The 26192-nt window shown below is 40.9% G+C and overlaps 1 protein-coding gene and 1 long non-coding RNA gene across 3 annotated transcripts in view; one reads left to right on the plus strand and one right to left on the minus strand.

Moving 5' to 3' along the window:
- cacna1g (calcium channel, voltage-dependent, T type, alpha 1G subunit) overlaps positions 1 to 26192 on the plus strand; it is a 258783-nt gene that overhangs the window by 155212 nt on the left and 77379 nt on the right. For both annotated transcript variants that reach the window (XM_044179327.1, XM_044179328.1), the window contains exons 11-15: positions 9193 to 9344; positions 10991 to 11176; positions 13895 to 14009; positions 15368 to 15523; positions 19450 to 19515. In XM_044179327.1, the coding sequence (XP_044035262.1) occupies positions 9193 to 9344; positions 10991 to 11176; positions 13895 to 14009; positions 15368 to 15523; positions 19450 to 19515 (675 nt within the window). The remainder of the gene's footprint in view (positions 1 to 9192; positions 9345 to 10990; positions 11177 to 13894; positions 14010 to 15367; positions 15524 to 19449; positions 19516 to 26192) is intronic.
- LOC122867921 lies at positions 11086 to 19514 on the minus strand. The gene is made up of 3 exons (XR_006376019.1): positions 19383 to 19514; positions 13239 to 13311; positions 11086 to 11218 (listed from the first exon to the last, which is right to left on the minus strand). It is a non-coding gene; the product is annotated as an uncharacterized LOC122867921 (long non-coding RNA).

Below are 26192 nucleotides of genomic sequence, written 5' to 3' on the forward strand. Positions count from 1 at the left end.
ATTTGCTTATGACACAGAAATACTTTAGTCAGTGAAAACAGGTCTACTCTGGCAGCCCTTCAACTGTAAATGACAAAATTGTGTTGTTGTTGACTGTATATATATATATTTGCAACATTCACACATCTTCCAGTTGATCTGTCCCTCTGGGAAATGCACAGTTTTTGGTGAAAAGTTGTCAAGGACACAGGCATATTAAGTTAAAATAAGTTAAACTATTATTGTATGGCTTAGGGGTTAAGGCGCCAACCATGAACCGAAATGTCCCCAGTGTGAGTCCAGCTCGGGACCTTGCATCTCTCTCTTACTCATTTCCTGCCATCTCTCTCCTGGTTCGATCTAATAAAGGCATTAAAAACACTCTAAATAATGATACAATGACTACTGTTATGTGAAATCGCCTTGGTTTTCTGGCCTGCAACTTTACCATTTTGGTTCAGTCTCATCAGCAGGCAGCTGTACTGTATGGTACCTGGCTGGCACCATACAGCAGGTAGACAAAGTTAGCAAATAGCTGGTGAACATAGTGGAGCATTTAGCAGCTAAAGAGAGTGAATACTGGGTTTACACTGGACAGAAACATGACTCCAAATGAATGCTAATTCTCAGTATTTGCTATTTTGAAACATGCATTGTATAAAATCCATATTTACATTGGATGCAGTCTTCTTCACGTCTTTTGCTGGCAGATTGCTACAAGAAAGCACTAGCAGAAATGGGTTTTGCATCAATCGCATATTCTTGTGCAAATTTAGTGAAGGTGAACCTTGAGTTTTCATCACTGTACAGAACATCTCTCATTATTGTGCTTAAATAGCACCTCTAATACTTTGGCCATGAGTACTGAATATTGACTGTTTAGCTCAACTCTCTTAACTCTGGGTGAGATTATGTAATGCACTCAATCACGCACACACTCACATGCATGTATAGTATGCACTGCTGTGACCTGACTTCTGAGACATGAACCGGCCTCTGTAGTAGACGGACCAGGATACTGTACATCCACACACATGTCCTTCAAACACAGACATGTTGTTACCCTGCAACCCATCAGTGTGTATAGATCTGCAGCGCCTGAACGCTCACTGTCCATGACACGTAACAGAGCCCCCCTGTCTGCTTCCTATCTCTTTAATGAACACTCACAAGTATAATACACACAAACAGTGTGTGCTGCTTGGGAAACATCGCATGCATGCTCGAGGGCAGCAGAAGAGGCAAGTGCAGCGAATGTAAATGTGTGTGCGACACAGAGATGGAAGGATAAAAAGATGATTAAATAGAGTGTATGATAGGGATGACAGAGTGTAAGGACTTGGAGGTGAAGGGATAGAGGGGGTGATGGGTGGAAGAGTGGAGGCGGATGGGTTGGACAAGTAAAGAGAGGGCGTCTGCTTTATCTCTCTGCGCAGTTTAAGAGCGTTACCATTTATGGTGGAGCTGATGGAATAGTTGTGTGTCTGCCAACTATGTGACACAGCCCATAGTCTATTTACTTGGGAAGGTCAGCCTCTCTCTGGCTTTGCATAAGAAACTTCCCTTTGTCTTTATGATCACAGAGACAGCCGTCCATTTCTTCCCTGCTTCCTTTTTCTGATGCTCTCCTGTCAGTCTTTTCACTCCCTCGATGAACGGTGCTGATGCCAAAATAGTTTGAGGAGAAGTTAAGAGGCATAGAAAAGACAGGGGTGTCAAGGGAGAAGTGGGGTAAAATGCATGGTTCCTGTTTTGGAAATTGCTGTTGCTGTTAAAGTGGAAGCTTTTCAGCACTGACATGAATATTGATTCAACGTGTAGCTGTTACATGAGCACAAAGTGATCTGAAGTCACTTTTGGGTCACTTGGTCTACATTTCCCACAGGCAACGTTTTGACTTTATTAACCTTGACAGCTATGCGCTTCAAAAAGAAAGTACATATAGTAGAGTGGGTCTTTAAACGTTGCCTTTCTGTGTTTGTACAGTGTATATGTGTGTTTGATCTTGTTTTCTCATTTTATGAGGATAGGAAGGCAGGACTCACTTCAAGAACGGCATATGCTAGGGTCAAGCGAGAGTTACACAAACACCAAGTGCAGACATTTGTGACTGAAACATACCGCAGCCTGCAATTGAAAGGATCAACCGTCACTGACAGTCATTAGAAATGAACAAATTGTTGTGCAGATTTGCCTTGCAAAGCTCCTTGTAAAGTGCAGCTGAAACATAGAAGCGTGTTTGTTTTCTTGCAGCGATGCAATTATTTACTGTTATCATGGTTCACACTGACACCAAAATTCAGCTGAAATTCAGTCCTGTTTAGCAGGTATAATGTTTACTGTGTCCACTACCTTGGTTTAGCGTGTTAGCATGCTAATATTTGCTATTTAGCACAAAACACAACATGCAGCTGAGGCTGATGGGAATGTCATTAGTTCTGCAGGTATTTGGTAAGTATTGGACCAATTAAAATTTTGACCTGATGATGGCGCTAGATAAGAAGTCAGAAAGAGAGTCATCTCTCCCTTAAAAAGTTGGGTGTACAACAGTAGCGATAGGTGGGAAAAGGGCACGAACAGAAGGCTTGAAAAAGGAAGTAGGCCCAGCTCGTCCTAACCGCACAGTAGAAGAAGACAGTAGTAGTCATACTTGCTTGTGTTGTGAGGCACAGGTACGTGCAGGATGTGAAGATTAAATATTCCCCATTGAACAGATATGTCACTCAGGTCGTTTTGGTTTAACTGAATGCTGTGTTTGTTTTATACATACTACTCCTTCGGCCACTTTTTCCGTCTGCCTTATTCTCTCCTTTCAAAACAAAAGCACCCTGACAATTTGAGAGGTAGAATTAGGGACAGTTATTGTAAGGACTGACATTAACATTAGTTTAAAGTTATGAATTGTTTCATTTCCATAGGCTATGGAATTAATGTACAGTAGTCAGTGTGTTTATGTGTGTTTGAAGGCCTCTTGATGCATTCTCATGCTGTATTGTGGATACACACATTTGCTTCTCCCGTTGCCAAACCCAGAGAGACAGTGGAAAGACCCGCTGAGCTTCTTGCTCTAACCAGAGACAATATTTATTCAGCTTTTATCCTGCCCTGCCGGAGGAATGCAGAGTTGGCATCTGAAGACACTGGCCTCCCTCCAAGACAGGCCTAAGAAAAGTGTTTTTCTAATTTGTACAATGGTGAGATGTAGACGGCAAAACAACAGCTCCTAATCCTGGTTTACAGAGGGAGGCTTTTCTAGCCCTGAAGGCCATGAAATCAAAAAGGGAGAATCAATGAAGTGATCAAATGATGGATTCAGTTATTTCCTGGTTCAGTGAGATGTCAGATAACATGCTGCTGTTTTATCCCCTTCGCATTGTCCCATCGAGTTCTGGTTTCAACTTTTTGTATGGTGGAAAATATGCTAAAATAATCATTAAACATAGAGGGCAGAGTGTGTTATAATAACAGTAACAATGTATAAACTGAACCACCTGCAGTAAATAAACTGAAATGAGTTTTCTTAACGTTGAACAAAAGTTTATTTAACTTAAGCTATATACCTATATGATTTAGTTCATTACTCAAAATGAACTAGCAATCAAAATGAACTGGTAGTCAGGTTATTAAGGTTTCTGTTTCTGAATAAACCTATACCTGTATCGTCTGCAAATGACATATTATATGTCAGTCTACAAACATTAATAGCAAGTTCTTGCAGTCCAAAGCTGATGACTGTCCCTAGATTGGTAGTTGTATATGGTGCTAAATATGCTTGAATAATCATTAAATAATTATTACAAACAGAATGTATGTAAATTAAAAACAGCAAGGGCCCTAAAATTGACCCTTGTTGGAACACCAGATTTAAAGGAATAGTTTGACATTTGGGAAATTATGCCACTCTGATGTCTGTCCATTAAATATGAATCTTTTCTTTCACACGTTGGTCTAAAGCTAACTAATTGACATGTTCTCGTTTGTTGAATCCGTACAACCGAAGTGTAAAAATGTCATTTCACGGTGGGTTATATGCTGGACTTTTTCTTGGCAGGGAGCAAGTCTCCACGGGCCAAGAAGTTATTTTTTTGTACGGATTAAACAAGTGAGATATGTGTTAAATAAGTGTTAATTAGTGAGCTTTACAGGTGCTGTTAGATCCAGGCTAGCTCTTTCACCCTGTTTCTAGTTATGCTAAGCTAAGCTAAGCATAACATAGCTGCTGGCTGTAGTTCAGATTTACCGAACAGACATGAGAGCGGCACTGATCGTATAATTCTCAGCAAGAAAGCAAATAACCGTATTTACCAAAATATCAAACTATTTCTTTAATATTAAGTTAATTCATAGGTGTCAAATTGTGACAATTTGTCGTAAGTGACAAAACCATGCAGAGCATGCATGGAGGGCATCTTCGGGCACACCTTGCCTCTGTAGCTTCTGTAGCAGTATATTATGTCAGCAATGTCAAATCCTTTGGAAAGATCCAAAAACCACAGTAAATTCCTTATTATTATTATTAACCCTGTGTAGCCATCAAATATGTTATGGTGTTGATGCAGACTTTCAGATCATTCAAATGAGACAAATCATCCTCACCATTATTATTAAATCACAACCAACCAACCAATCAACCAAACATGATGGTGAGTGTATCATTCTCCATTTCATGCTTGAAATTTCCACTTCTGTAGCATGCCTAAGCAAACCACTTGATTAAACTAACACACACACCTACACACGCACACAGACACACACACACACACACACACAACCAGACATGGTGCTGCATCATTGACAGTCTGGAGCGGAGTGGCTCGCAGCATCCCGTTTAGATTAGATCACATCAGATTAGGTGACATTACTTTAGCGCTAACCAGATTACACTATTCCTCATCTAACACACTTTACCTCCTAATGCTCCTGCAGCCTCATTACCCAGGGAACAGCCATCGAAGGAAGCAATTAGAAAAGCGAGAGCGTCCTTCTCACTTAGACACTCGCGCACGTGGACACATTCGTCTCCCTCTAGGTAGTAAGCACACCTCAGTGGCCATTAGTCAATTAAGAAATGTCTCCTGTTTGATAAGATAATGGCTGTGAACCTTTGGTGACGCTGACATGTGTGGCGTTGTGGGTGTATTTTGCTACCTCCATGTCTTTTGCGTGTTGCTGTGTGCGTTTCTATGTGTGAGAAAGGTTTTTATGGTCTCATTCTCTTGCAGTAATCTTGCATGATGTCTGAGGAATGTCTAATATACAAGCTGGAACAATAGCAGAGCAGAAACAGTGGGGGAAAAATAATGACCTGAACCTCAGTCTCAAGGCCAGATGTCTGCAGTCCAAGTCTCACCTCATAAAAACTGTACTTCTTGTTCTGGCTTATCAATTGCATCTATTATAAAGCTATGTGTGCATGCGTGCGGATACACACGCATGGTTATATGTGTGAGTCTGTGCAGAGCTTTGTGCATACAGTATGTGTGCATACACGTAATGAGTGCGGGAGTAGAGTGATGTGTGTGGCCCGTGGATGTGTGAGTACACATGATTATAAGTGTTACTTTGGGTACACCTCTGTGCATTTGTGGTATTACACTAGTCTGTACATGAGTGTGTGTGTGTGTGTGTGTGTGTGTGTGTGTGTGTGTGTGTGTGTGTGTGTGTGTGTGTGTGTTTTCTACATAGCTGTGTGTGAGGGCATTCATCTGAAAGAGCACATAAACATCTAAGTGCCCCAGCATTTGTTTACCCTTTGAACTCTTCTTAATCGCACAATGCATGTGTGCGTGTATGAAGGATTTGCAGCCGCCGCGCTCGTCAATGTACAAACGAATGGGCACAATAAAGCAGTGGGATCAAACGAATAGATTCATCTGTGTCTGTGAACCAAGAGACACAGACAATGACAAAGAGGTGAGATGAAAAGGAGAAAAGCTTGTTTTTCAGGAAGCGGGGTTCCCTGGCAGGAGCTGCACTGCAGGCTGTGGGCAAATGAGTCTTTTTAACAAGGAGACAGGAGGGGAAAGATGTCGCCCTCTGCTCTGTACATATTTTCTACACTGTCCATTTAACATTACACACGTGTTACATGATAGTGCTTTTACGTAACGAGTGACAAAATACACTTCACTTATATTATTCCTGCCACAAATCGAGAAAGCAGGTAATCACTTTTCAGCTCCTCTTCAAATCACATTGAAGTTTAGTTACCCAAAAAGTGGCAACCACTCTGATTCTCCAATTATTTCTCTTCTCTGTCATCTCAGTTAACAGCCTAACTTAGAAGAGCAATGGTAACAAATATGAACTAGGATATATTCTTTGATTAATTGAACATGAGATAGTGGGTGTTAATGCTAATATGCTGACAGTAGAGTTTAATTATGATTTTGAAAGGTAAGGCAGGATGCAGCTGCTAGCTTTTCAGTGAAAGCCAGGAGTAATGTGGCAAACATTAGAGTAACTGTATGCTTTTGGGAATAATTAGTAATCAGTGATGGTATTTTGAATTATGTCATAAATTATTTATTTATTTATTTTAAAGAAACACGCTACAACACTTTTGCAAGAGTGGGGTGCCAAAATTTAAAAAGTGCTTTTTTTTTTTTGGTAATATTTACCACAAAAGCACAATATAAATAGAAAAGATAAGGTTAATCCAGCCCTGTCAGGGTCTGACAGCTGCATGTGGATTTTGTCTTAGTTTGACCCTGGAGATTGAGAGTCTCCCAACAGCCAAGTTTCTTTAAACCAAGACCACGATCTTTACCTAGTACCTAGTACTTTTAGTCACCTAAACTTAACGAAACTTGCAGATCATATGGGTCATTTTGAAAGGCAGTTACATATTAGGTCATTTAGGTTTGTGGACTGGTTAAAAGTAGCAGTGAAGAGGTTGGTATTTTATCATCTTCAGCCAGTGAAATTCAGGTTTGAAGCTTCAGGCTCTCAATTATGGTGCAATATTAGGCCTTGGTGTTGCTGGACCTTCTTTTCTGCCTCAGGGCCTACTGTTGCATTCTAGTCTTATGGGAGTAATGACTTAATACTTAGCAATGACTTGTAAATGTTGACTTGTTCAAAGTCAGACACGCTGTGAAGATGCTCTTATTGAAGTTTTCTGCACATAGTGCAATGACCCATTTCAAGTTCCAAACACAAAATTTCTAAAACTTCTGTAAGCAGTTGCTTTGTTGCCATGCTGCCGTTATGTAAATGGTTTCTTTGGTTTGTTTTAGCTGAAATCAAAGAGTGACTTAACACCCTTTAACACACTTTAAATCTGTTGCACCTCTGGCCACACCTCGCATCACTCATGGGTGTAGTTGGGTGTGATCCGAAATGTGCTCTTTTGCACCTGTGCAAATTGATGTCACGGCATACTGACACACCCTGGAGTACACTTCTACATCACTGCAGCAAAGTGAGAAGTTAAAGGAATACTTTGACATTTTGAGAAATGCTTATTTGCTTTCAGGCAGAGAGTTAAATGAGAAGAACGATGTCACTCTCATGTCTGTCCGTTAGATTTGAAGCTACCATGAGCAGCCGGTTAGCTCTGCTTAGCCTTAAGACTGGAAACAGGTGGAAAGGGCCTGGCTCTGTCCAACAATAACAAAATCCACCTACCAGCACATCTAAAGCCCAATAATTAACACATTATATCTCTTTTGTTTCAAAAAGTTATACAAAAACAATGGGGATGTACTTGACTACTGTGCTAAAGTAAACTAGCCAGCTGCGGGCTTTATCCTTATATTTAATGAACAGATATGAGTATGATATCGATCCTCTCATCTAAATCTCTACTTGTGAGCAAATGTTGAACTTTTCCTTTTCTTTAAAGAGCTACTATAATTCCTTTTTGAAAGACAAATTAGGGTCCACTGCCAAACTGTTGAGTCTAGACGCAGAATTTACTCTACCAGATGAAAGCTTAGGTTTAATTGCATTTTAAATGTTTATTGCTTTAAAGCAGGGATACTGAAGAAATCATTTCCCCCATATGACCTGAAAGCAACACCGATGACAATATTTCATAATAACCGACTGACTCTGTATCTCAGTTGCTTAAGTGCTCTAGACAAACTGGTGACGTAATGCAGCACGAGGCGCTGCTATTCAACTGGTGATGTTAATCTCTGTATTCCTTTCACTGTGTATCCATGCTAGTGTTGAGTAGTCGCTGCTTAAACAGTCATGGTGTATAGTGATTAGTGGCAGCCCACCAGGACAGGCTTAATGGCACACACTGTGTTTACATTACATTACATTACCTCCCGGTTCAGCCTAGGGATAATGTTTCTGCCGGGGCGACTACTCTACTTATACACACACACACACACACACACACACAGAGGGATATTGAGACTGTAAGATAGGCAGTCACATGCACATATGTGCACACATCGGCTTACACATTTATGATGGAGAACATGCAAACACAGATCAAGCCCTCAACACCTTCCATCCTCTGTGTCATGTCAGTGTAATGTGTGTGTATGACACCATGTTGGAGTTGTGTAAACCGTTTATTGCATGGAGATGAAAGGCCTCGTGAAGCTTGTCTGGGGTGTTACACAGTCCACAGACACACAACAGCATTCCCACCGGCTCTTTTCCGCTCGCTGATAATTACAGATACCCGCTATAGATGTCTGATTTACATACTGTGTCATATTGGGATGTGCCGCGCCTTTAATCTTTTGGCCCGTGTTCTTTCTCTTGTCTGTCTGCATTGCCTGTTTTTCCTCTCATTCGCTCTTTTTTTTTTCTGGCACACCCACGCTCAAATGCTTACACACATGCACACTAGTTGTTTGATCTAGATGTGAGTGGCAGCCCAATTCTCTGATGAGCTTTGAGCAGGCATATTCAGCAGCAGCATTGTGATCTGTGTGTGTGTGTGTGTCCCCTGGTGCGAGATAAAGGTTGAGTGTGTATTGTATTGAGTGTGAAAAGACAGATTTGACATATTTGAATTGAATTTAGCCATTGGCATATTTCCTCGTGCCACAGCAGGTGCTGTTGCTGAAGTCTTGCTACTCCAGTCTGGTGGTTTGCAGCTTTTATCATCACTACAGATTATACTTGCACATCCAATACTGTTGGAAGAAGTTCAAAGTGCAAATACGAGGTTTGTACAAGAGTCTAGCATGCCACAATCATGCATTAACCACTCCCCTCTGTGTCTCTCTGTGTCTCCGCCTACAGCCTGATGAGTTGACCAATGCGTTGGAGATCAGTAACATTGTGTTCACCAGCCTGTTCTCTCTGGAGATGCTGTTGAAGGTTTTGGTCTACGGGCCCTTCGGCTACATCAAGAACCCCTACAATATCTTCGATGGCATCATCGTGGTCATCAGGTGAGCTGCCGAGCAGGACTTTCTGACAACAGAAAAAAAAAAAGCCCTGAAATGATACAGGGATCCTTTTCTTCCTGCTCTCTGTTTCTATTTTTAAAATAATGCCACTGGGAACACATAACCTAAAGGCCCTACATACCCATGGTCATTACTGTGCAAGAAAAAGATAAGATGTAATGAACCCTGAAGGAAATCAGCCAAGACAAAGTCACATTAGCTTTCCATGCAACGAAATGGACCCAAACTCAGCCCTGAAAAAACAATGTGATATCGCCATTCCAATGTGGGGAGTAAATAGAGCGGTCAAAAACTATAAACAGTCTGTAAGAGCGATGCTGCAGTTTGCAGTGTGGTTGTGCTATGTTGTAGTAAACACACCACTAGAATAATGGCTTCTCCATTTCCAAAAAGTGTTTTACTTTTGCATTTTTACTTCACATTTTCCTGAATTGGCAGGTAAAAGTAAGAGGTGGAGAAACAGTTGCATGGGCTTCAAATGAAATCACCATATATCTGTATTTGTTATCAGTTAATAACTAACTCTTTGGTTGATTTCCAACATTGTATAATTAATTACAAATAGCGTACAGTTTTAATCATTAATGTTTGACATGTTAGTGTTAGTAATGAGAGATGAGCTAAGAATAAGAGCTAAGAAACAGCAAAGTTGGTTAATTGTGATATTATCCAAATAGTTACTTTTAAGGCTGCCCTAGTCAATATTTTTATATTGACCACTGGTCAAATGACAATGTGTAATGTGAAAAGGGTCGCTCGTAGTGACGAACCCACAGAGAATTATCACCCAACTCTGCAGTTCCCCTCAGCTCTACAGAGCGTTTTAGCATCTTTCAGCTCATTGTTTTGGTTTTACTTTACTGTTTTGGTTCACTCTCACGGCTCTCATCAACTTCATTTCCAGCTGTAGCAGGCAGCTGTTTTCAGTGAACCAGTTATGATAAACCCACTGTACACTACCTGCATAGCACTAAATGGCAGACAGACAAAGTTGCTGACTAGCTGGTGAACATAGTGGTGCATTAAGTCTGATTTGTCCCTCAGTAGTTGGTGGAGACCAAAACAGAGCTAAAAGGAGAGCGAACATTGGACTTCCATTTGTTGGCTGGCTACAAACACGACTTCAAATGAATGTTAATGTATCTGCTTGATGTGTAAATAGGCAGCTACCTGTATTTGCTAACATGTTCATAAGGGGATATGTCATGATATGTCAAGGTTGTGTTTCCAGCCTGTTCTTCTGCCCCAAAGTGCCCAAAAGAATAAATGAATACTCCTTTAATGATTTAATCAAGTTTAAATAAATGACTAACAAATGTTTTATAAAGCATGAATAAGCAATGTGCAGCTCCCTATCACAAAGTTGTAAGTGCTTAAACATTTATTGAACACGTTAATACTAAGTGTGGGAAAGGGATCAGAGATTTGGTCAGGGCTTTTGACTGTTTGAAGACCTTGGATCTAACATGAATATGCATATGTGTGTCTCTCCTCTCGTTGAAGAGGTCAAAACTCCAGCAACACTTGTAGTATATAGAATAACTTAATTGTCAGACCAACGCGTTTCTGCTTGTGGCCTTCACCGGGGTCATCATACAACACATTACATCTCTCTTCTCTTTGGACAGTGTGTGGGAGATCGTGGGTCAGCAGGGTGGCGGTCTGTCGGTGCTGAGGACCTTCCGGCTGATGCGGGTGCTGAAGCTGGTCCGTTTCATGCCGGCCCTGCAGAGGCAGTTGGTGGTGCTGATGAAGACCATGGACAACGTGGCCACCTTCTGCATGCTGCTCATGCTCTTTATCTTCATCTTCAGGTAGGCAGAGGGAGAGTGAGAGACTTTGCATCCTGTCTTACACTGCAAAAAATAATATATATATGATCGATCTTACAATCATGCGGGAAAAAATGGGTGAACTGTCTTGTTCTTGTTGCTAATGGAGGAATGACATCAAAGAAAGTTGAAATGGAGACCGGACGAGGTAAACTGAAGGGAGTTTGATCAGTGACCATGAAACTAATTCTGTCGATGGAATTGAAAGCACAAAGGTGTGGAATGAAAGTAAATTGGTAGATCAGTACATAATAACTTCAGCATGAGAAGCAAGGCGCAGAGGGAAGCAGAGACCAGTGCAGACATGTGACAGGACGAATGAGATCAATCGATGGGATGAGAAGACAAGTGATTCCCTCTTTTTGTCAGCAACCCTTCTTTCTGCCTGGTTATGCCTGTGGCTGAGCTCCACAAAATCAAATGTGTGGAGGTTCTCTGCACATGTCTTGATTCGCACGCACACACGTATCTGTATTTTTCTTTCTAGAGCTTTGTTGATAACATATGTGCAGGGAACCTGAAACCCTAGCCAATTTCTACACAAAAGCGGTTCTCCATATGTTACAGTAGGACTGACTGTGTTGGTAAGACTTTATTGGTTTCTTTTGAAAATGGGTAATTTCCCTTAGAGATCCTGAAAACTTTTATATTTCTCTATAAATTAAATATTCATGTCTAAATAAGAAACATCAATGTAAAAAAATAAACAGTCTCATTTATCAGGAGTTTAACACTCAAAACCTCTAATCTGATCTAATTTAATCTGCTTCATCAGGACTGTGTGGGTGTGGTTTGATCAGATTTGATTGACAGTGACTGGCTTTAAATGTTTTAAATGAGGCTTTAAATGTTACCAAAATTAAATATTTTCCAGCAACAAAAGTACATTATATTTACAAATAAAAATATTTGGCAATAATTATGGTTACTTGTGTTTTAACTTGCCTGCATGCAGTAATGTCATACACCTGCCGGTGACTGCATTATTAGAAACAATATTCACATACATTATTACATGCATCCGTGTTATTATATTATATTGCGGTAGAGTAGTAGTTTAAAAGACTAGAAGATCTAATCTTAATAACTTTATTGCTGGAATATTAAATTCCAAAATAATTTTTCATTTTTGTACTTTAACTGCTCTGAAAACCTTACTGGTACAAAAATCTCTACTCACAATCATAGGTGTTCAAAGCATCAAAGCATCACAAAGACTTAAGAGAGAAACAGTTAACAGTGTGTGTGAGCCTGTGTTGTGTATCTGTGTGTATGTCTCGGTTTCTGTCTGCCTCATTTTAGCTCCATGTTAGTAAGCCTGTGCGCGCGTGTGTGTGTGTGTGTGTGTGTGTGTGTGTGTGTTAGGTGTATCTGAGCATTGGTGTATCATTTCAGCAGCTTGTTGGGATGTGTGTATATGTGAATGCATGTATCTGAGGGCACACATGCACTTCAATACACACAAACACACACACACACACACATACACAAACACACACAGAGTTCCAAGGGCCTTGTATATGCATAGATAAACAGCCCTTGATTTGAGTGAAGAGTTGCCAAGTTGACACAGGACTGTTCATTGATCCCTCAGCTCCAGTTGAGCTTCAGAGTCTGTTTCTGAATAAAAGACAGACTGCAGTGCAGACTCACCGCTGGCTCATAATAAAAACACCCCCATTAGCAGTCTAACTGTACATATCAGGGAATTTTCTTTCTTTCTTTCTTTTTCCTTTATTCTTCTTTCCTTTATTCTCATCTCTCCTCTCAAACTCCTCTTTTTACATGTTAAACTGCAGAAACTATCCAGTCTACAGTAGTACTCTAGGCTTGGTAACATAGATATCTAGTAAAGAAAGCAAATAAGCATATTTTCCAAAATGGTGAACTGTTCCTTTAAATTTGAATTAGGCAGGGCCACATATCTCCTTATAAAACCACAAATAGTCGTTTTCACATTACTGCTTGTGAACAGATTAAACAAATGAGATGCAATGAGTGAGTTAGTGAGCTTTGGAGCTGTTAGTAGGCGGATTTTTGTTACCTTTAGACAGCGCCAGGCTAGCTGTATCCCCCCTGCTTCCACACAGTTGTCAGCGATCTTCTCATCTCACTCTCTGAAAGAAAGCAAATATTGTTGAATTATTCCTTTAATTTCTAAAGTAGTGGAAATAACTTTCAGTCAGATGAAATCATGTCTTTGTTTCTTTTGCTAGTGGTCTTCATTTGTTTGAATGAGTGTCTTGTGTCATTGCCATGGTTTGTGACGCTCTCCATGGTGCTGAACTTAACCTGGTATAAGCACTTCATTTTCACTCCCTTTGTTGCCAACATTTCTGCCTCAGTGCATTATGGGCCAAATGTTTATGAACCAATGACTGTTTATTACCTGACTGACAGTACTCCATACATGGTGTTTGTGTTATCTTTGCTACTTTTTTGGTCGTAAATCTAGTGTTCAGTTAATATTTCTATTTATGCTTTTGTATGACAGTCCTCTAGGCCATGATTACCATTCATGTTCAGTATATTCTGCCACAGCTGTTTTGCAAGCAGCAGGTATAATCAGTATGGTACGGTTACAAACAAGTCTTTTCAGCATGTTAATTTCCGTTTATTTGTACTGTATCTAATGGGTTGGCCTGATGTAAACATTTATCTCTCTGTTTCCTGTTTGTTTTCTCCCTCCTCCTGTGTCAGTATCCTGGGGATGCATCTGTTTGGTTGTAAATTTGGGTCTGAGAGGGGTGGAGACACTCTGCCAGACAGGAAGAACTTTGACTCTCTTCTCTGGGCCATAGTGACTGTCTTCCAGGTGAGCATAAACCTTTTGCTCCCCTTCCCTTTCTCTGTTGTCCTTCCCACCACTAACTGCCTGGACATTATCTCCCTCATTTTCTTCCACTCATCTAATTTCCATTTCCAAATATGTTATAGGTTAAGTAGGCCTGCCCCTTGCATCATGTCACCTTGGATTAGTGAATCAACTCAAGGGCCCTCTGTGGGGTTCAACCACCCATCCATTATCTCTGCATATGCTATTGTATAGTATTTATCACCCTTAATATAGTAACCATTTATAATTCAGTGGAACATCTGATCAGGGACGATATAAAGTGTCAGCATGTCTCGCTGCACAGGACATATCTGTTCTCATGATGTTACATTACATATGGATTTCTCCATATGTTACTTTCAAAGCTGAGGAGCACATTGTTAACTAGCTACATTAGTTTGTGGGGTTACATGATATGTTTTGATAAAGCCCCGTTTCTAACGTTACCATATCCACTGTGCTCCTGGATGCTATCAGAGTTTGGGGTAACGTTAGCATCTCTGTCCTGCTCTTTATTGTATTTGGTGATGTTTACACTCAGCAACCCCAGCCAACATTACCTGAGATATCGTTACTTTTGTCAGACACATCTGTTAGTCCTCATCCTAAAAGCCCTTTCTCTTGTAATGATAAAGGTGAAAACATTTGAAAAATACGAAGTATGTAAGCAAAGCAGCCAAACAGGGTTATGTTAGGTCGAAATAACAGTCTGATTTCACATTTTTAGAATATTAGAATACTTAGAATACTACCTAGGACTAACTAGCTCTGCACTGCAATACAAAAATATTGCAGTTTCTTTCTGTAGAGTTACATGCCTTCTACATGGGTCATCAGCTACTGAGAATGGTAACTTTTTGCCTGGTACAGGTAACTTTGTACATAGCCATCCATTGCATATTTAAAGTTGTTTTAAAAGATTCTCATTTTAAAACAAGCCAGCTTGAAACATCAAAAAGTCAGCCGGAAACAGCGTTTTCAACCAACTTGTGGAGCTAACATTAGCTTAGCTAGATAGCTACAGCTGATAGCGACAGTTGTCATTTCAGCCAATAAAATCATGGTTGCCTGCTTGAAATGAGAAGCCTGCTTTTGTCTCCCTCTGTCTGAAATCAAGGACCCACTTTTTTAAAACCCAGAATTTGGAGTGGCAAAACTACCACCGTTAGCAATGTAAACAGCATATGTGCCTTGCGAGAATGGAAAGCTTGACAGGCGTAGAAACAGTTTCTAAAGGGCTTAGAGAATGGTCAATTATGAAACAAACTAGAACAATTGCTGAAAACGTATATGCTTTTTCCCATAAATACTTTTTCCTCTCCTCTCCTCTCCTCCAGATCCTAACCCAGGAGGACTGGAACAAAGTATTATATAACGGCATGGCCTCCACCTCTCCCGTAGCTGCCCTCTACTTCATCGCGCTCATGACCTTTGGCAACTACGTCCTCTTCAACTTGCTGGTGGCCATCTTGGTCGAGGGTTTCCAGACTGAGGTATAATGTTGCTGGTCACACATGCACAAAAGTAACTAATGCAAAACTACCACAGAAAGACCATCCACCTTAAATTATTGAGCTGAAATTCAGTCTTAAAATCCTCTTTTCCTAAAAGCATGTGAAAGAAATCTGCTATTGGGGTGAGACTGTTTATCTTCTTTTAAATGCAGGTCAACGAGTTGAATCTTGCCCAGTGATCTGGCTTGCTTCCAGGTCTTAACACACATAATTTCTGTAGAGGGTGAAAGTTCTTTGGAAACTAGCGTTAATATATTCTTAACATTATTATTTTTTAGAAAAAAGTTTGAGACTTAAACATGGGGCTAAATTACTCAATGAGTTGCATGCACACATAACACTAATGGATGGATGTTCACGCCCACACATATATAAGAAATTCATAAACTCTGTAGGCATTAACCTTTTCTTGCACTCTCTGCGGCAGGTTATGTGAGGACATGAGATCACAATAGTTGCAGCGTTTCATTTTCCTCTCCTCTTCATCTTCGTCTCGCTGTCAGCCCCTTCTACTCCCACTCTTTCCCACTATCTCAGCAGTCATCCTCATTATTGTTCTGCTTATTTGCCAATGCAGTCATGTCATAAAGTACATCATAAGAAAACTATGTCTGCTAGACTAGACTGTGCATCAGCCTGTATCACCCACATCGCCTGTTTCATCGGTCTCATGCTCGGATACCTTCTTTTCAAGTCCCCCTGATCTTTCCCCTCTTTAGTACAACTCTTAATATGTCATAAAGCAAAAGTGATATGTTATCCACCACCGTATTATGTTCGGGAATCTTCTTTGAGTCAGAAAAGAGCAAGAGACGGCAAAAAGAGAGTGCAGAAGGTGGATTAATGGCTGTTTTTGTTTGGAGACAGCAGCTGTGAAAAATAGTTTTCCGGAACATTTTCGGGTCTACAGGTTGACACTCATTGAGCGACCTCTCTTCACTTTTCAGCCAGCCCATCTGGAGCATACAGGGCTTTATTTGAGACAGACAGAGCAACTGAGAGAAAGGAATAGAGGGTGAGACGAGATGGAGAAAGTAAATCACATGAGTATTCAGCCTTTCTCCAGCTGTCTACTTGTCTCCCACTCTCTCTCTTTCTTTAAGGGGTGACAGCACCTATGCTTTGATCACTGACGCTCTTGGGCTCGTTGGATGAGGGGAGAGAGAAGAGATGAGGGGTGGCAGAGAGAGGTTGACAGCCTCATAAGATATGGATTAATTGGAATGGGCTTCTCCTGCTATTGCGCGTATCTGCTGTACAAATATCAAGTGCATGACTATGGTGAATGGAATTCCATAGGAGGTGGGGGACATTGACCAAAACTGCTTAAGATGAAGGCTTTATATGCAGGCCAAGACTGGAATTAATGCATATCTGTTGACTTTGTAAAGTCAAATTGAAATTAAAATGAGGTTTTGTTAAGAATCAGTGTATATATCGTGTGTTTGTTTTGACTTGTGTTCTTATTTGGTCAAAATTGTAAATAGCAAAAAGAAGAATTTTGAATTTTATTTATTTTTCCTCTCATTAGTGTTCTGGCGGCGTGAATTTTTGGTGCAGTAGGCCTACCTGTGTGGACGGAAACTAAAGTTAGTTTGTAATATCACTTAAATTCATAAAAAGGCCTAGACAGGCAGTTAATCAACTGGAGTGCCGATGTTGTTAGCTGTTGCTTAGCCCCATCTGTGATTTGAGCACTCTCTACGTTATTCCCTAACCTACTCCGAGACATGATTCAAATCACTGCGTAACAACTGCTGTGGTTAAAGGACTACCATTTACTGTGAGTTTTGACAGTCTGGTCATTTGCCATCACCACAACTGGATCCATGAGAGAAAGACAGCTAGCGCTAGCTAGCCGCCCTCCTTTCTACAATGTGGGATGGACACAACACTGAGTGTGCAGGAGCTGCCAATGACTCAGCAGGTTTTAAAAAAAACATTAACTAAAAGAAACATCTAGTGGCAAACACTGCTAACGTTAGCAAGCTAGGTTAACTAGCTTCCACTTTCCCTGTGAAATACAAACTAAACAAACAAGCAGCTATAATCAATATTTTTGTATAAACAAAAGATCACATGACTACTTGTGTGTTAAATGAAAGTGTCATTAGTGATGACCCCACAATTATTGCCTGACTCTGGAGTTCCCCTCAGCTCTATCGAGCTTTTTAGCATCTTTCAGCTCATTGTTTTAGTTTTCCGGCCTGCAACTTGACTGTTTTTGGTTCACCCTCATCTATCTATCTGATAGCGTCATTTTCAGCTGCCCAGCACCAAGCGGCATACAGAACAAATTAGCAACTAGCTGAATATAGCAGACCATTTAGCAGCTAACGAGATAGATATGTGCCTCCGGAGTTAAGAGTAAAAACAGAGCTAAAAGGAGAGTGAATATTGGACTTACTTTGTCAGGTGGACAGAAACACAACTTCAAATGGATGTGTACATAGGCTAGTTTGCTAACAACTTTGCCACATCAACTTAAAAGGTGATATTGTGTTAATGTTGTGTTCACAGCTTGTTTTTGCTGCCCCTAAGTGACCTTAGTGCATTATTGTTAAGTTTAACAGCACAATGGTTCCTCCCAAATATTGAATGTTTTAAAGAGACTGACTGCTTACAACGCTAACACCTGATAGCTAATGCTATGTGGGCACAATTCCTGCAGTATCATTTTTGTTTATATTTCCTTAAACAAAAATTGAGAAGAATTCAAATTTCACTTTGAATGTTTATACTGTCTTGTCTTTGTTTAAGTTTTACTTCTGTTGAGAGCTATGGCAGAAAAGAGAAAGAAATCTTCAAAAACACAAACAGATACACACTTTCATACACACCAAATGTAGATGCCCCTAAGGTCTATTAGCTCGTGTTCTGTTCTCCCCCTCTGCTCTCTTGTATCATCACATAGCTGTCGGCTTAATTCTCCCTCTCCTTTTTCAACTTAACATCCTTTTCTGCAAACACTAAGTTTATTTTTAGTCGGCCAAACTTTCCCTGCGTCAGGGTTGCTAGGTAACGGGCGCTTGAACGACATGAGCTAAGCCAGGAGAGATGTACGGATGTGAAGCCAAGATACACAGGCACACACAAAAAAAGTGTGTTACTTCTAATGTCCATATTGCTTTGGACATTAAGGCAGAGGGGAAACCATCTTATGGATGTGTTTTTTCATTGAACTCCTTCCTCCATCCTCTTCATCTCCTTCATACCTTCCTATTATCCATTGCTTTTTCTCATTGCATCTCTCTGTCAGGTTGTGACAGTGTGTCCATTTGACAGAATCCAATATATGCTGCAGAGAGTGCAACCAGACCGACCTGTTTCTTTAAGGAGAGCTATTAACAGCAGAGAGACAAAAGTTGTTTGTCTTTTTATTACACCTCTCACTGTGACAAGAAACATACATTTCACACATGCACAATTCACACTGAAGCACACATACATACTTGTCAGCAGCAGAGGAATGCTTCCATGCACAATATGTCCTGAACAATGCATAGCTGTACTGTAGTGTCATTAAATTTATATGTCAAGATCATTTCCATTACTGCTTTCTGACTGAATGATTTTCATACAAAACATCAACAGACCAACTGGAGGGTAAAACATGGCTGTGCTCTTCACTTCTACTCTTTGCTGTCCTGACTTTTCATGCTTTCAACTAATTCAAGTTGCTGAAATACACATGTGCAGCACATGACTGCACACTGTGATCCAGGACAGTTGCTTTGATATGCTCTGTTGCATGGTAAAGCCAAAATGTTACAACAGGCTGAATTTCCTTTAACTCTCTCCTTTTGCTCTTGTCTACTGCTGTGGTTCCACCTCTCACCTCTGTGCCTCTTTTCCTGTGTGCGCCTCCCTCTCCTGTCCGGCTGCACCGATCACTTCCACTATAGGAAGTGTCCAAGCGGGAGGACTTGCATGCCCAGCTGAGCCTAATTCAGCTGCCTGTAGACTCAGGGGTATGTAAAGCACTGCAGCTCTGCCTTCCCTCCCTCCATTTAATTGACTAACCACCCTCCTTCATCCTCCCCTCTGCCCTCCCTCTCCACCCGTTCTCCTCATCCTTCCCTACAGAGGCTTTGTAGTTATGTGTCAGATCTCAACAGCCACAGCTTGGAGGTTGCATTCTTCTCATTAATGGCAGAATATACAACATTAGAAAGATTACTCAAAGTGTATGTAGGTCAGTTTTCCTGTTCTGAGTCTTGCTTTTGTGCTTCATTTTGGCTGATTAACAAGCCAGCAATATAATTTATCAAACTAATGCAGATAATAAATTCCAAGCTTATGCTAGCTCTTAAAGGGCCCTCTACCCAAATTACAAAAATTATCTACTGTATTTTCTACTTGCCATTAGTGATATTGCGCCATGCAGATTTTCAGTTTCAGATTTATTCACAGAGGTTTTGAGGTTCATTTTCTTCATAGACAGTGTCAGGTGGCTCGCAATTGGAGCTTTTCTAAGGCTTGAATGGGCATCAGTACAAAAGATGAAAATATCTGGTTCCCTGATAAAAAAAAAGACAAAGGTACAAGCCTGTGTACATAAAAATGTAAAGAGAAAGTCAGCTACAGCTCCAGGCAACGAGAACCAGAAGATTACACTCTGTATGTTACGGACAGAGTAACCGGAGACGATGGTAAGGATACAGAGAAAGTTTATTGCAACACAGAAGTATAAAGGAGTGAAATAGATACTGTCCTTTATCTTACGGATGGCGGAATCGTGTGTGCACTGGGGCGACACACAGGAAGACAGGAAACACACAGGAGCTCGGGATACAGGAGACAGACGGGAGCCAGGAGTAGGAGCAACACACTCAGGAGATTAGTGACAGACAGGAGCCGGGGTTCGGAGTTCCAAGGGGTAGGTTTCCAATGAATCGTAGTGGTGAGTCCGTGAAGTATACGTAGGAAGACTGCTATAATCTGTCCTTAGTATTAACGAGACCGGACACTGACTGAGGTGCGGAGCTGGGTTTTATAGGGAGTAGGGTGGTTGATTAAGTGCAGGTGTGTAATGGTTGACAGGTGTTGGGAATTAGTACTCCGGTGAGGGAGTGCGGTGTGGCTGTGATGAGGTGGAGCCTGGCGTGTCTGTAACACTGTAGAAACCTGGCAATATATTTAGCAGTATAAATCAGTCCACTTTTTGAGTCTGGGTCAACTTTGAATGAATTTGACAACTATGGCACTTTGTTCCCAATTGCTACAACCAGTTGCTTCTTCTCCATAGGAACAGCTATTGAGACTAATGGGTATCGTAGTATTTAGAGCCATCCATCTTACCAAATTGATGACTGACTGACTAATGACCATAACCCAGCATAAACTAATCCACAGATTGGCTGAATGACAGCTATTTAAAACCACAGCTAACAGTGAGAACTGTTCACAGCAAGGTCTGTGGATTAACCTTACTAAATAGAATATCTTTGGAAAGAGACATTGTAATTAAATTTTCCAATTCTTGCACCACAAAAGGAGTTCTAGTCACATCTTCTGTATTGGGGTGATGGTACAAGTCTCAGCAACTGAAATCTCAAAACCTCTGTTGAACCATCATGGCTCAATACCAGTAAGGGTCAATGGAAATGTATGTTGGGTATTTTTGAAATTTAAGTGAACTTACCCTAACAACCCAGAAAGAGCTAGGGGACAGGGAAGCAACATAATGCCAAACGCCACAACACTTAACCTCGATTTTGTTAACAGTACAGTGATATGAAGTGCGACTAGTTGAATCACTGTGGGCACAGGGACCTCCAACATGGCTGCCAGAGAACGTGTCGCATTAGCTCAAAGTCCTCTAACCTGCTTCCTGCATGATGCCCCGGCTGCTAACGGGGCAGTGAGTGACTGTTCAGAGGAGTTTAGGAGAGACGACAAAGTGCTTAAACACTTGCATCACTTTGGTGTGTTGTGTATGTGTGTTTTCTTTCTCCTCTTGTCCTTTTCAAAAGCAGACTCCACATCAAACCTCAGAATCAATGCTCACCTCCCACCAGCCCTCCACCCCTCTCTTTTTTTCTTTCCAGCCTCGGGGTAAGAACGCCGCACCGGCGCTGCCAAAAATCTCCCTCTCTCCGTCTCTGTTTTATCTGGCTGGAGGATAGAGATGAAGTGAAGGAGAGAGGGGGATGAAGGGGGGTGCCGGCTTTTTGGGAGGCCCCGGCACAGCCAGATAAATCCAGTCGGACTAGAGGATGAGAGCTAATAAAGAGAGGGGAGAGATCAACTCTGTTTGCATGACTCAGGCTCTTAAGGCAACGCCAGTAAACTCTGTGAAATGAGGACTTTGAAAAAGAGATGGTTGTAAGTCTTGTCCTTGTGTCCTCTTGATCTTGAGTGGAGTCTGCTGGCTGGTCTAATGGTTAAACCTGTCGTTATAGTTTTATTCTCCTATATTGCCTCTTATAACTGTCTGTACACTGTACTTTGCATACACTGTATTTACTAGCCATGTGTAAGTCCAGGGATGCCAATATTAAAATGAAATAATTTAATCAGAAATTTTACTAAAATTCAATTTCCATTTCATTTTCAAGTCTATGGTGCGCATCATCTGCCAATATGAAAATGAAAAGTCAATGTATCATTTAATTTCATTATCGTTATGGTAGTATTAAGCTATACTGAAAGTGATTTACAAATGGAGTTTCATTTTGACTTTCATTTTGGCAGTAACTATGCATTTTTTAGCTAGCGGCCTGGCTCTATGGATGACAGTGTTGGCTGGTCAGTCCACCACTTTGTTCCAGACTGAAATATCTCAACAACTATTGGATGGATTGCCATGAAATTTGGTACAGACATCCATGTCCTCCTCAGGATGAATTGTTATAACTTTGGTGATCCATTATATTTTCATTATTTCATTAATTTGTCTAATTTGGTTTATGACCAAAGTATTTTTAGATTTTTAATGTGAGCACACAGATAGAAAATGAAATTGAATCATTTCATTTAAATATTGGCATCCCTGGACTTCCAAACCTGTATTGTTGTGGATGTCATTAATGCCTTGGTGTTAGTTTAGAGATTTGCTACTACAGCACAGGTATCCGATCCTATTCCGGGCTGATGAGTCTCAAATAAAGCTGTGGTAGGATACAATTTTGGTGGACACACACAGACACACAATTACCTCCTATCAACATCCACCCTCTGTCTCCCATTTACACCCTTTTTGAAGTGATGTGATTGAGATCCCCCTGTGTGCTGGTGGTGTCTATTATTGTCTGGCTATCAGCAGCAGGCCTGGTCTGGCCCATCTCCTGCTCCCACCACCATGCCCAAATTGGGGTGGCAGAGTGTAAACAAGCTATCCAAACAACCCGGCTATTTCGGGACAAGGGATTTCCCTCGAGTCCAGTCCCCCCTCTGCTCCAAAGCTATAATCTCCACCTTTCCTTTCTCCAGTGAAACCTCCATTGTCTAATGCTTGGTGAGAACACTTCCTTCTACTCACCGATCTTGGCTGAAATATCCCCAAACCAACAGTATACTCAACACCAACAAGCCAAATGCTCAGCCAGTAATATAATCCGGTTAACATCTCCTCCCTCCCCCAGATAAGCATTAAAACCAAAAAGTGCAACGACGTCTCTGTTGATTGCTCCTCCTACCTGTCTTATTTAATTCCTGCTCCCCTTGAGATGCCTTAATCTGGAAATTTAAAAAAGTGTAATGTCTTTTTTTGTGTGGGGAAGTTTTTTAATTCGCTCTGGTGGAATCATTTTTTAGAGGATTTCTTTTCTGACAGCTGAGATACAAATTAATGTCTGCCTGTGAAGATGTTGTACATAATGTACTAAAGGGAACGGGTAAAAAAAAAATCTAAATCAAAATCAGGTCTGAGCTCGATTAATCTCTCCCTCGCAGTCTGAGGTAGTTCCACCAACTATAGCTCTTCATCTCAGCAGCCAGCTGACTGTGGGTTTCTAAATTGCACTGTGCACTCCTGACAATAAGAGGATTAGGGCAGAGCGGATCTTAGGTCAGCTCGATCTTTTGACATGATCGGTCAGAATTGTACAGTTCTGTCTGTCTTGACCTGCTATTGCCACCTCTGGATAGATAGGCCAGACTGGAGAAGACTAGAGTGCAGTACTAACAAGTACAAGTTTGTCATAGTAGTTAATAAACAGATATTTTTGTTATGCAGCCTGTAGAGTCCGACACTTTATATTTCCTTGCAGGAATCATTAACTTAGTATAGCCTAGATACCGAGCCAAGAAAAGGAATACCCTCAGTTTTTATTCTATACAGTGATTTTTTGCAAGTGCTGAGCTGCATGACACTAAAGATCCTTATGATTTTGATAAACATCTGCATAAAAATCTAATTTTGTCTGACATTATGCTATTTTCCTGTACCAAAGTGTTCTTGGTAGTGTTCAAAGTTTACTTCTGTAAACTCTCCATTGCTGCAAAAAAAGATGGCTTTGAAAAGATGATGGTGAGCTGTGTAGATATTGTTTAAATAACATGTTGTTTTACTTTTGCACCAGTGTATTTGTTCACATGAAAAATCGACTTTTAATTGCTTGCCTCATATAAAGCAGTAGTTTTAATTGAATGGCCCTACCAGAAAGGTGTGATAATGGAGCAGAAACTAGTGTCATTTTACAAATTCTGGACTTTACTATAGATTCACACTGTGTAAGGTGCGTTCTGACAGAAAGCAAACCAAATTTCTGCCTTGTGTTATTCGTGCGAATTTGACTACTGGATAGTCTGTGTTTATTTGTCCCCGCCAATGTACCAAGTGTACTGACGTTGGATGTAAGCTAGCCAGCTATGTGTGTGGTCAGTGTGTGCCTGTGTTTCTGTGTTGCAGCTCAGCCTCTGACTGATCTCACGACTCACCAGGCACTCCAGTTCTTTTCCTCCACTCTTACTCCTTTTCTCTTTTTGTGTCTGTAAACTAATGCTAGATGAAGTCCCCATGATAAGCGCAAATTTTTTGATCAAGCGGGAACATCAGCTTGCGCAGATGCATCTTATTGACCTCAGTTTGTGCCGCTCTGAGCAAATTCGTGTGAATTCATGCCTGTTTGCGTCTTTTTATTGACTTTATGTGCAGCCACACTGCCTCTAAAATTTACCTCACGTTTTGTCTGAACTCACCTACATTACCCTTTGCAGTGTTCGACACATCCATTATATATGACAGGCCTTAGCATGGATAACCACAACACCAAACCTATGAAGGACACATGGATGATGATATTTTTCCATCACTTGTTGTTCTCAGTGGGTAAACTAATGAGCCTGTCAATTTTTCAAAATCTGGGTCAGTTCCTTAAAGCCAGCTGTTTTGTCTGTGTGCCTCAGAAAGGAGACATGAGGGTCAGGTTGTCCCGTCGCTCTTCACCTGGGCCTGTCAGTTCTGGTCCTTATGCTTATACTACAAGGTCCTCACAACAGAGCCCCTGGCCTAGCTTTGATTTTTCTGTGAGTACACACACACACACTCTGTCACACTGACCTTTACAACGATCAGAGGCTACTGCAGGTACAAGCTCCTAACTGACCACCGCTCATCAGGAACCAAAACCAAGACCAAAAGCACAACTTCTCTCCCCCCTTCTTTCCCCCCTACCTGAAGGGAGGGGGGAAAGAGAGGAGGTTGCACAGCGAGGGAGAGGGGATATGTTTGAGCACCCACAATGCTTAGTGCTGATGCTCCACTGAGTTTGTCCTATCACAGCTGTCCTTTCTGAGTGATTGCATGTGGGCTGATGAGCCCTGTGGGAGAGGAGCTCCTGCTGTGGTTAAAACAGGTATATTTTTTAAATGTATGTCTGGTGATAAATTGTTGTTGGTGTGGGCTGTGTGTTTGGTTAGCAGGATGTCTGTGTGATGGTGGATGTGTGAACATTTGTCTGCAGTATAATCTCTATGCCTAGACATTTATAAAATATAGCTAAATACAAGTTAGTAAAATGTATGTGCCAAGTATGTAGAAGGTAAAAATATGACTCTAGTTTCCAGTAGCTCTTGATGTACACAGTGCCACGAACAAATGTACAGGAACATACACATGACAACAAAACTAAACAAAGCTAAACATATAGCTATTATGTACAGGCAAGTATCTGAAAAAAACTATACTACATAATGATTAAATTATTCCTATAATAAAAAATAATATCTGATGAGATTCTCTGTCATTCAGGTCATGCTATATCTAGAAGTGCTAAGTCAAAGGCAATTGGACTGCCTTTAGATTCCTCATCCAAAAGGCTAACAGTATCTAATTAGCACTAAACATGAAGTACAGCTGATGCTGATGGGACGGTCATTAGTTTTGCAGATATTTGGTCATAAACCAAAGTATTGGACAAATTACCAATTTTGACTTGATGATGGCGCTAGATGAAAAGTCAGGGGATCACCAATGTTATTACAGATCATCCTGTGCGGAACTTTAATGTCTGTACCAAACTTCATGGCAATCCATCCAATAGTTGTTGAGATATTTCACTAAAAACCAAAAATGTCAACCTCATGGTGGCACTAGAGGAAAAGTCAGGGGATCACCAAAATCAGTTGGCTTCCTGTGAGCCAACATTTTTAAATATGAACAAGCCACTGTGATAAATAAGTAGATGCAGGAACATGATGAGCA

The sequence above is a fragment of the Siniperca chuatsi genome, linkage group LG20, assembly GCF_020085105.1.
Source record: "Siniperca chuatsi isolate FFG_IHB_CAS linkage group LG20, ASM2008510v1, whole genome shotgun sequence".
Lineage (NCBI taxonomy): Eukaryota > Metazoa > Chordata > Actinopteri > Centrarchiformes > Sinipercidae > Siniperca > Siniperca chuatsi.